At 36.6% G+C, this 11,555-nt stretch overlaps 1 protein-coding gene and 1 long non-coding RNA gene across 5 annotated transcripts; one reads left to right on the top strand and one right to left on the bottom strand.

Moving 5' to 3' along the window:
* Nucleotides 1-20: 20 nt before the first annotated feature.
* On the top strand, nt 21-1,524 carry LOC116170424. Its single transcript, XR_004145232.1, has 2 exons — nt 21-342; nt 390-1,524. It is a non-coding gene; the product is annotated as an uncharacterized LOC116170424 (long non-coding RNA).
* A 954-nt stretch (nt 1,525-2,478) lies between these two features.
* On the bottom strand, nt 2,479-10,840 carry LOC116170422 (probable multidrug resistance-associated protein lethal(2)03659). Of its 4 annotated transcripts, XM_031486807.1 has the most exons (19): nt 8,594-8,655; nt 8,228-8,546; nt 7,784-7,894; nt 7,605-7,739; nt 7,349-7,550; nt 7,075-7,300; nt 6,871-7,027; nt 6,573-6,822; nt 5,847-6,527; nt 4,997-5,125; nt 4,752-4,945; nt 4,202-4,530; nt 3,924-4,154; nt 3,647-3,877; nt 3,312-3,601; nt 3,018-3,263; nt 2,897-2,973; nt 2,813-2,846; nt 2,693-2,765 (listed from the first exon to the last, which is right to left on the bottom strand). In XM_031486807.1, the coding sequence occupies exons 2-18, from the start codon at nt 8,320-8,322 to the stop codon at nt 2,837-2,839; spliced, it is 3,594 nt and encodes a 1,197-aa protein (XP_031342667.1). In that variant the 5' UTR covers nt 8,323-8,546; nt 8,594-8,655; the 3' UTR covers nt 2,693-2,765; nt 2,813-2,836. The 4 variants fall into 4 exon arrangements, with proteins under 4 accessions (XP_031342666.1, XP_031342670.1, XP_031342667.1 ...); XM_031486806.1 differs by having other exon boundaries at nt 2,479-2,765; nt 2,813-2,973; nt 8,594-8,654; XM_031486810.1 differs by lacking the exons at nt 8,228-8,546; nt 8,594-8,655 and adding an exon at nt 10,696-10,840 and having other exon boundaries at nt 2,479-2,765; nt 2,813-2,973.
* Between the last annotated feature and the right edge of the window lie 715 nt (nt 10,841-11,555).

The following is an 11,555-nucleotide window of genomic DNA, read 5'->3' as shown; positions in this document are numbered from 1 at the left end:
TCAGTCGTGGTGCCTTTTATATTTGTTTGTAACAAAAATCGCATAAATCTGCTTAAAATCGTCGAGTAAAATTCAATGTCTGGAGCAAAATTAGTTATATCCAAATAAAGTCTGTGTGTAATTTGTTGGAATTTTTAGTTCGTTCGTTACTGTTGTGAGGTGAAGTAGGTACATACGGTAATGAGAAATTGAGAAACCTCTCCTCGTGCAGTTTATTTCATTATCGCAGACCGGTTGTGATTATTATTATTATTATTAAATCTAGACAATTTGCAGAGGAATTAGGTTCCACTTATGCAAATTTTGCTATATTATAAAATCATCGTATTTAATTGGAATCAAGTAATTTCTTAAATTAATAATTTTAATAAAGTTTTGCAAATTTTCAGGGAATTGATCGTGACTAATTCTAAAAATTTGGATGAGGTCTGCCCTGTTCAGTCTATCGGTCACAGTAGGCAAGTTTAAACTTTTAAGTTTGCGATCGTATGACAAAGCCGACAAACTTAGATTCCACCTTGTTGCTGCGTGCTGCAACCTCTCAAAGAGCACGAGGTCCCCTTTATGGAGTGGCCGCCAAACGGTTACGGAAAATTCAATGTGTGGTCTGATGTAGGTGCAGTATAAATGTCTCAACATTTTAGGATCGGGATTGGGAAATATTCTTTTATAGAGAACTAGTAGCTTTTCGGTAGGCAATATTAGTTTGAGCGGTCCAGCGCATGTCGTTGGTAACTGTGATGCCTAAATCTTTTTGGCTAGTCACCTCTGGTAGAACGGCATCTTTTATCTTATAGCAATATTTGCTTGACTGACCCGAAATTTCAGGTAACAATGGACATTGCTGAGCTACCGAAATTGGAAATTTTAAACCGGCAAATTACGTAAGTGTAATTACACAGTAGCTAATTAAATGTGTTGCAGGGGAGCGCGCTTAATTGAGGTAAATTTTAGGACCAATTACAGATTTTTATGTTTATCGCAATCCGCAGACCGCATAATTAATTGAAGAAATTTTTCTTTTGGACCTTCTAATCCGAATATACTGGGCTGGCTGGGAAACCGTCGGTTCCTCCATGAAATGACCGAATTTTATAAAAGGTAAAGTCGTTGTTTAGAGGAGAGCTTGCATTTATTTTCCCGTAGTTACCGCTACCTACTTACTTTGTGCTTTGTTGCTTGCATTCCCGTTATGGCAATCGCTACCGTGTCCGTGTGAGGTAATTCTGTTTCAGTTGCTTCCCTGAACGTAACCACCCGCCGAAATCTGGACTAAGCCATTTCTTTACGTGACTGCCTTTGGCTACCGATTGTGCCAATCCTCCGAGACCGTTCCGAAACCGCCGACCAGAAGCAAGACTTTAATCTTCTGGTGGCGCTCGAGTTTGCCCGTCCGTCCATTCCGCCATCACATCAAAGTTGCCGCCGACTGCCAGTACTTTGGCCCGCTGGTGTGTTTTAGTTCGACTCATTTGTAAATGTATATATTTTTCTTTTAATTAAATTTAAATTTTGATACCGCTAGTTATATTGTTTAATTTTCATGCCATAAGTGAGCGGACTTCCTACCGAAGTTCGTCACAATGGAGGAACTAAAACGAACTAAGGAATAGAAATGCAGTAGATGAAATCAATGATAAATTTGAAAAAAAATTGGCGCACCGTATGGATATACTGTCTCTATACAGTATGCTCCATTTTTAGCATGTTTTTCCAAAATTTACCATTGAGCTAATTGGTTTTACCGAATTGGTAGATTTTGCAGAATTAAACAATTACGAAGTTTTCCGCACAAAGTGATATATTGCTGTGTGCCCCACGTTGAGCGCTAAATAAAAATGCCGTGAGCAATGTTAAATGATCACTAATCCACCTACAAAACACCTGTCAAGCTAGTTCAATTAATTTCAGGAACTCACAAAAACAATTAACATTAGCTCTTAAACTCCTGGGTCGTGACTTGGGCTCAATCTAATACGAGGATTCAATCTAGTGAAAATTATAAAGGATAATATTGGTATGTTAAGGGCACTGTAGAATTTGTTTTCGATTTCAGTTTATTTATACCAAATCAATTACCTTAACTTTTAAAAAGACTCCTAAACGTGTTTATGTCTACTTTAATATTACTTAATTGGGGGAATTTATTTTTGAGCCAGATGAATTTTCGAAGTTCTCCCATTTAGGTACCAGATTGTTATTTGTTTATGGAGGCAAATTACCCCATTATTTAAGCTGTTAGGAAAAGGGGTCTGTGTGAAAATGAAATTTTTGGTGTTTTAAAACTTTTCGACTTGAAATTTTGGTATAGGTATGATTAAGGAAGTAGGGGGGAAATTAATAGCACATATATGGTATACCATCCCAAGATTCGTCGCCCTAGCCATCCCCGATCCAAAACTTTAAATGACACCCTATATCAATAAAATTAGTTGAACCCCTTACAAAATTTCTTGAGTGTTTAATGGAAAACGTTCATGAAACGAGATTGCTTTATTTTTATCCAAATCTAATGCTTATAAGAATTTTCAGCTATCCGACGTAGTTTATTTTCCATTGCTGTTCCTGTTTCCTTCAACATATTCGCAAAGTGACCGTTCAGATTTTGAAGAAGTTCATGTGGGTGTCCGAATTCAACAGCTTCACCTGCATCCATTACCAGCACTTTGTCGGAATCCATAACCGTATTTAATCTATGAGCTATAGTTAATACTGTACAGTTTTTGAAGTTGCGTCTAATAGTGTTTTGTATTAAGGAATCAGTTCTAAGGAGAGAAATATAATGATGGGTATTAGGGTTTTGTGTACTCACTGATGGTCCACATTTGCTGTAGCTTCATCCATAACTAAAATTTTATTATTTTTAATTATCGCTCGTGCTAAACAAAGTAATTGCCTTTGTCCAATACTAAAATTCGAACCTCCCTGCTTGACTTCCATGCTCAAATCATCTACCATTTGTTTCATTTCAACCTAGAAGATACCTTTTTAATATAAGTTCCACCTTGCACGCCTACATTTTCTAGAGCTGTCCACAGTGCGTTATCATCACATTCATTTAATGGATCCAAGTTTTGCCTTAGTGATGCTGAAAATAGTACTGGCTCTTGTGGAATAATTGAAATTTTGCTACGCAGATCATGCAAGGCAATATCACCAATATTCACACCATCTACTTTAATTGCACCTTCCGTCGAAGCTAATCGAAATAAAGCTGCTATTAAGGATGATTTCCCTGCTCCGGTTCTGCCCACGATTCCAATCTGAAAGTGATTTAATCTATTCATCTATACGTAGGGTCCAACCTATACCTTTTCTCCAGATTTAACAGTAAAAGATAAATTGATCAGTACGGGTTCACCGCCAATATATGACAAATTTACGTTTTCAAATTCAATCTCTCCACGTTTTGGCCAATCTCTCTCAGGTTTTTTCGATGAAAGTGCCTCCTCTTTATCCACACGTATGTATTGCACAATTCGTTCTACACTGGTCATTTGACTCGCAACTTCTGCAGTTTGCCTAGCTCCATATTGCAGTAGACCAGTTAAAGTTAGTGATTGTGATATTACTAGACCAACGTCGCCACCGAGTGTTGTTTCTAAAATCCTCAATTATGAATTGCTTCGCGCGTTAATGTATCTACCATCGTTAAAAATTAGAAATTGGAATGTCAGAACTATTAGAAATATAACGCTAATAAGATCCAAATAGAAACCGAAAGCTTCGCTCGTAGTTAAAAAGAGAAACCAAGCCGATGTGTGCTGATCCTGTATTGAGTCAAATTCTTTGATGATCATAGATTCAGCGCCTGATGATCTTATTGTCGCTAATCCCGAAAGTGCGGCTGATACGTGCGAGAAGGCAGGAGCGCGCGCTATAATGTCAACGTACCAATTATTTATCTACTGAAAATTACTTACTAATTCCTTCTATACGTTTAATATTTTGAGCACTAGCCAGATAAATTACCCTTGCTATATAAAAGAAAATCGCCGATATGACAGTAGGGACTATCATCCACGGTTGCACTAGAAATACTATTACGAGTATTCCAGTCAACACCATAAATATATAAATTGTTTCCAATATCGCTCTGGGAAGTATTTCATCAACTGCCCCCATGTCTTTTGAAAAACGGTTCAAGATTCTACCTGAAATCTTGAATGTCACAACTGAGGTTAAAGATGGTATGTAGTACCTGATGGATTGGTGTCAAAAAACCTCATCTTAGCTTTTAAAACGTTGCTAAACATAATATTGTGTAGATTCTTGGATGCGTTTATGCAAATTTTGAAAAACAGCATCGAACGAAGCGTGGTTAACAACATTGATGATAGAATCAACACCGAGTAAACGTACATATAAGTTGAATCGGAATATACATTTTCGACCATTGTGGTAGTTGTGCTGTGAGATTGTTCCATAGTATTATTGTCTCTAATTTTAAGAACTAGGTTTGGCGGTATAGTTGAAACTAATGTTTCGACCGGTACGGCGAGTAAGCTGTGTTTCTCTTTCGCATTTGTCCTAGAAATATGAAACATGTTGTAATTTTGGTCTTTAACTTTGACAAACTTTGACAACAGTGTTTAATTTTACCAAATGCCTTCACTTCACAACGAATGGTCCGATTTTAAAAAAAAACTGTTTTTGTGCCCCCCTTCATAACGAAAAAGTCTACGAACATACGTTGACCGTATTCCAAAGATAAATCAGGGTGGTTAATTTTGAAATTAAAAAAATCTTACCATTTTGATAACCAAATATCTGTAGAATTATTAGCTACTTGAGAAATAATTAACATAAATAAGCAAAACAGCAACAATACGATTGGACCTCCTGCCCGCACATATTCCAAATACAACGAAGATGATATAGCACCTTTTTCCACCAACTCTTGGGTTTCTTGCGGTTCATCTTCTTCATCTTTGTCAGCATTGTTCTAATTCGGAACTTCCGCAAATTATTTCATTAAGAATGAATTCATACGCACCTCTCGCCGCAAATGTCCCGCCACTAAAGTTGGCGTAGTTGTATTTGATTCTTCGTGCGTTTCAAATTGCAAGTGGGCCAACTCCTCGTTTAGTAATTCATCATAAGTTCCAATTTTTTCTATTTTTCCCTAAAATGTTTGAAATACTATTATACAAAGAGCCACATGTGACATGTATGTAAGTTCCACCAGTGTGGCTTTGTCTACCAGAAGAAAAGCAGAAAGTGTGAAAACATATCTCCATGAGTAATATATCAGGGTGGCATAAAACTAATCACAATCCCAGAAGGTATCTTCCACGGCGAAAAAGGTACAAAATCCGTTTCTAGTTTATTAATCTATTTTTTTTGCGAGCACTACCTAATATCATGGGAAAGGAATCTGAATAATTTTCGTACAGGTAGGCAAGTCATCGGAGAATTTGAATATTATTACAGGGTTGTACACGACACGTACTGACTCGAAATTCGACCCCTATACGTCCGTCGCTTATGTTTATGGCATCTTGACATTTTAGTTAGTGTGAAAGTAACATTGTTTCGAATTTTTACCGTACTGGCATGGGTGTGTGGTAATATGCATCACACTGACAACTTTTCTGGACGACAAGACTGTATCAACACATTATTTTCTATTGATAGCTGGAATATCCACCATGTTTTAACCAAATAGGCCGTATTGGTACAAAGTAACCTGGAAACAATTGTGGCAATAAAATCTACCACTCCGGTGAAATCGTTCAATATGTAATTCCCGATAAATTTCGACAAAATATGGCGGACATGGAGCATATCAAATGGCCACACTGTCTTGAGACAGTCACTAAATATTGAACAAATTTCATACGCACATTATTAACTATCACTATAGTATCGACTTGTTTCAGAAATTGCAATTGATGAGTAACTAAAATCCTGGTCTTGCCTTTTAAATACTTTACTATACATTCATCAAAAAGATGTTTTCCAACATGCGCATCGACGGCAGATAAAGGATCATCAAATAAGTAAATATCAGCCTCTCTGTAGACTGAACGGGCCAAATTAATACGTGCTCTTTGACCACCACTTAACGACACTCCTCTTTCTCCAACTAAAGTTCGATCGCCATTTTGAAGTAGTTCAAAATCTTTCTTTAAAGCGCATACGTCTACGATGTTTTTGTATTTATTTGTTATATATGGCAACCCAAAAAGAATATTATTGCGAACTGTTGATGTAAAAAGCCAAGGGTCTTGTGAGGCGTATGATACACTTCCGTGTACCTCTAACAATCCAGTATTTAGGGGAAGTTCTTTCACAATTAGGCTTAGTAATGAGCTTTTTCCGGCGCCTACTGTCCCCACAACAGCACACAGTGTCCCAGGTGCGATGGTCAAATTTATGTTACTCAAAGTATCAGCTATGGGGTCGGGTACCCAATTTGCGTTTGCCCCACTAATCTTGATCAAACCAGTTTGTACGGACCCGTCAATATTAGTTGTTCGGCTCGATACTTGGGTTGTGTGTACTTCGTCTTGCAAAAGAAATTTCTAGAAAATTGTATGCAACATTAAATTTTTTCTTCGAACTTGTACCTCAACCCTTTCTACTGACACTTTTGCTTCGGCGAAGAACGACATCGCAAACGGGTAAAGTACCACCATGTACGATTGAACGGTATTGAAAAGCTGCGCCATTGAAAAAACTTTATCACTAGTTAAAGCATTTCCGAGAAGTACGTAAGTTACAATAGTCAAAAATAGAGAGAAACGGTCACTGAAGACTGTTAATGATATTAAAAAACCACGGATATAAGATGTTCTAGCCATAACGTCCATTTCTAACCTACAACGTTATGTTTACAAAATTGAGTGCAAGAAGGCACTTACTTACTTTCGAGCGACCTTAACCATTTCTTCAAATGGTTTTTCCCAAGCGTACATTTTGATGACTTGTATTCCGGCCGTAATTTCACTCATAAGCTGGACTCTGTAATCTGTGTGATTGGCTATTTTAAGTCTAAGTTTCCCTTGTAAGTAAGATAAGTATCCTAAAAAATACAGGTAGGCTTAAAACGTGCATTTGCTATTCCAAAACCTTGCAAGGGCACTGCTTGTATGGTAAGAACTGCCAGTCCAGCAAAAGCCGCACATCCAATACTGTCATACATAATAATACCTGCAACTATCGCTTGCAGAGGCATTATCCAGATGTAATGCAAAAATAGCGGTACAAAATCAAATCTAAGCACATCGTTTGATAACAAATTGACCACTGGTCCCACGGTTGTATTGTTAGTCGAAGCTTTATTTAAACGAAGCACCTGCAATTACTTTTGTAGAAAGCGCCCTGAAAAGTTTACTAGTCCCACCTTTCTATAAATCAGAGAACAGGTAGCAATTCTGCACTGCATCCCAATTCGTGCCTGCCCAAGTGCAGCATGATGCGTAATTACAACATTGATAAATGCCATACCAATCACACCCGTCGCCCATAACCAACCATCGTAAAGGTCATTTCTCGGCGATTCGAAGTACTTTATGAATTTCGCTAGTACTAATGGTTGCGCCATTCTGCAATAATTACGTTTGGATTATAACGGTTATTAACTACGGAAAAAAGCGCACTTTAAAACCATGCACTGGAAAAATAGCTCGACACCATACAAAGAATACGGTTTCATAAACATTCTCCTAAGCACCCGAGTGAATTCGGGTTTTTTGTTTTCCCTCTTTGCCTTCTCACATTCGTCTTCCCAGTACCTACAAAATACCATTAAAGTACGCAAGTTGTTACAACTTCTCACCTTTCAATTTTATTTCCTAGTTTTGACGATAAGTCACATTGGTTTACATTGTAGAGATCCTGAACTTCTAAATCTTTTTTAAATCCTTTGTAAAATAATGGCAGTACCCAGCTAAAAAAGAAGAGATTAATAAATATTAACTGCAGAAAAATCGAGTAGGTGAAATTTAATCTATAAGGGTTCCATCAACTCTAGCCAATTCCATTTGCATTTAAATTACTCGTTGCACTGCGTGAATTAACCTTCACGAGATGGTAGTTTCTCTTTATCGTCGTGTATAATACAAAACTTTATTTTATAGCAGAAACCATATAACAATAGTATATTAAGTAACAAGGGATTAAAAAGTTTTTGTTCCTGAAAGAATGGTTTAAAGTCCGAGGCTTGCCGAGGGCTTTAATATTCTTGAGGGAACAAAAACTAGTTTAATCCAGTGTTACTTACACTATTTTTTCCAATACCGAACGATCTGAATCTGAATTTGGTAAAATCATGCCTGTAAACCCTTCTAAAAATATTGAAGACGAAAGACGAAGCATATGAAGGCGCTTCTTTCATCCTCTAAGATGTCACTTGCTGATAAAGGTTAGTTTGTGTAAAATATTGCATGCTCATGCTTCCAAAGTTTGTGGTTGTAGATTGTGACAATTATGGATATTGGAGGAAGTTGCAGCTTGCAGATCAGAGGAATTGTTAAAAATGAACGTAGACTACATGGAAGATGGAGAATCGATGGTGGTAGTTAGAATTCCAGACACAAAAACTAAAAGTCAAGAGTTTTTACCATTGTTGAGGTGGAGAAGAACTCACTTATTTGGCATTATATAGGAAGAGCTGCATGTACACTAAGGCCTTTTATAAATTGTGCTTTTCATATTACCTGTTCTGAAAATAAAGAAAATGAATAGGTACTTTTTGATTGTTTTACAGGAAATCAAAAATGAGGGATTAACATTTTTTTAATCCCTAGGGATTAAAATTACCTTTTAATGCCCAAAAATTAGGGATTAAATTCAATAAAAACGTGTCGACATTGGAAAAATAATTGTAAAGCTCCTGACAATTCTGAATTTAATTTAGACGTGAAAAATAGCAAGCTTAGGTTCTGCCGTCTCGATCGTATCCATAAAAATAGCATTGTAATCTGTTCTGTACGTCATTTTATATCGTGCTCCACGTCCCATTTGAAATAAGAATGACAAAAGTCATTAGAATACATAATTATCGGTTTTACTTATCTACTCTTGCGGTTAAAGTCCTTTATGTACCATCAAGGTTAAACAGCGACTTAGCCTACTCATTCAAACCGTTTAAAATGTCAGTTTAACATCTGATATAAAGTTAAAATAAAATACTACATCAGAACAATGAGACTCAGTTTATCGGTAGCTTTTTAAAAATTTAATTATAACCAGTGAGAAAATGGATTATTTTTTCTGAACCTTTCCAATACGCTATTAATTTATTATTGTTGACCATTAGTCCGCTATAATTAGATTTTTTATTTTATAGCACATGTTAAAATGACATTTTAATAGGTTTGAAACCGTTCTTTAACCGTAAGGATAGATAAAGTGACCACTTTAATCGTATGGGTAGATAAAATGAAACAAATGATTGTGCATGTGCATTCCATTGAACTATGTCTAATGACATCTGTCATTATTATTTCAAATGCATGTTATAAAATGACGTTCAGAACATATGACAATTCTGTTTCTATAGCAACGATCGCGAAGGCAGAACCTAAGCTTACTATTTTGGACGTCCCTAAATTAAATTCAGAATTGTCAGAAGTTTTACAATGATTTACAGGTGGTTCGTCCTAAGGTGGCGGAAACCGGCGCATCCCGAGAGTCCGTTAGAGATCCCGAGCTCTGGCTTTTGCAGGCACCAGTGGCGGCGACCCTTTTTTTTGCTATTTACTTTCGAAAACAAGGCATCAAGTTATCATTATCAGTTATCACAATGAGTAAAAGTGTCATTCTTGCATAATTATTATCCATTTGAGGGCATTAATTTCCTGAGAAACAATGCTACCTAAAGTAAAAATTCTTTGCAGACGCCACTGGTGCGTTGCAAGTTTAAATTTGAATCTGAACCACTGCGCACAACGACCGTTCGCCACCTTAGGACGAACGGCCTGTATATTGCTTCTGCTATAAAATAAAGTTTTTTATTATACACGACGATAAACGGAAAATATCCCTTTATCGTCTTCTATTATAAATAACTGTTATGTTAGGCAAGAATGTATATATATAATTAGCAATTGCATCAGTGTAAGAAACGAACCCGTTTAAACCCATTACCCACATTACACAAAACGGCAAAATATTGGAAAGGTTTACGATTTATACCAAAAAACAGTAAAATGAAGTTTATGTTGAAGGTATTTATGTACGAAACCTTTCCTTCCAGGTGCATGTTGCACTTACGGGAGCAATTTATCACAGAGCAAGCCTAAAGGTGCAGATGTCAGTAGCCTTTATGATAAACTATTTTCTGTAGATAATGATAGTGGCGATCAAAACCGGCTTCAGAAGGCGCGCGTCTCTTTAATTGTAAGGGATTTTGGATTAGACTTGTAGATTGAACACAAAAGGGAAATTGTAGATTTAATAACGTATAGTCAAATTAGAGCCGATAAAAAGTGTAGTATGAAAAGCAAATTTCACAATAGTTCTACGATTAGTTTTTATCTATTTAGAGTAGGTTTCACCGATTCTTAAACTTCTCGATATAAAAATGTGTACAACCACGTCGATGAACAGAAAAACCCTTAGAAAATAAGTCATCGTGGGTCTGAACGAGTTCAGTATTGGGGAAAAATTATCCTGGCCCTAGCTAGAGGTTTTGCAAATTATAAATTCTCAGCGAGTTTGGCGATCAAATGGGATAGGGATACTGACCAGAAGAACAATTTTGAGATAGGATTTGCTTTCACTTCGGGACTTGGGTTTTCGTACTTCTTACTAAAATCCATCTAAAAACTATAACACACGGAGCCAATCAGTGCACGGACACAACTATAAAATTGATAAAACACGCCGTAACAACAGTTTCTCTTATCGGACTCTGAACATGATTCAACTTTTCCCACCAGTTTTTCGACCGTAAGTGTAAATACACAAAAAGTGTATCGCTCGATCGTAAATAAATCTGTTAAAAACCTCTAGTTCTTTTTAGTGCGTTCTCAACGCAATTGCCCAAAAATTGACAAAGACTGAAGGTCTAGTAGGTACTTATTGTGGATGAAGACAATGAAGGTTTTTTAATTCATATTTAAGATTCATATCCATATTGTTACTCGACATTTTTGTCTACATTTTTCAAGGGTCGTGTTATACTACTGGTCAAATTATTCAATTTTTCTGAGTAAACAATATGACTTAGTTTAGTTTAAGTGGAACTTATATTTACTGCTGGTACTCCTACTTAACTATCCGTATTTCGAGCGTTACTACAATGTATATCTGTGCTATAGCACTAAGGTCATGTGTCACTTTGGCAAATATTTCTTTGAATAGCAAAATATTGCTATAGCGCGTTCACACCTCCAAATGCAGTATGGTGCTTATGAACATACAGTACATGCTTGCCAAACGTGACAATGACAGCACAAGGAGATTATGTATTGTTTTAATACTTCAATTTATTATAAACAAGGATAGTATTATCGAAGAATGACGCAAACTAAGTAGTAAGAGAGGCAATTAGTCCATAAGACCCCATACTGCATTTGGAGGTGCGAACGCGCTATAAGTACAAG

The sequence above is a fragment of the Photinus pyralis genome, unplaced genomic scaffold (assembly GCF_008802855.1).
Source record: "Photinus pyralis isolate 1611_PpyrPB1 unplaced genomic scaffold, Ppyr1.3 Ppyr1.4_LG5, whole genome shotgun sequence".
Classification (NCBI taxonomy): domain Eukaryota; kingdom Metazoa; phylum Arthropoda; class Insecta; order Coleoptera; family Lampyridae; genus Photinus; species Photinus pyralis.
Note: the sequence above shows the minus strand (reverse complement) of the source record. Positions and strands in the feature narration are given on the sequence as shown.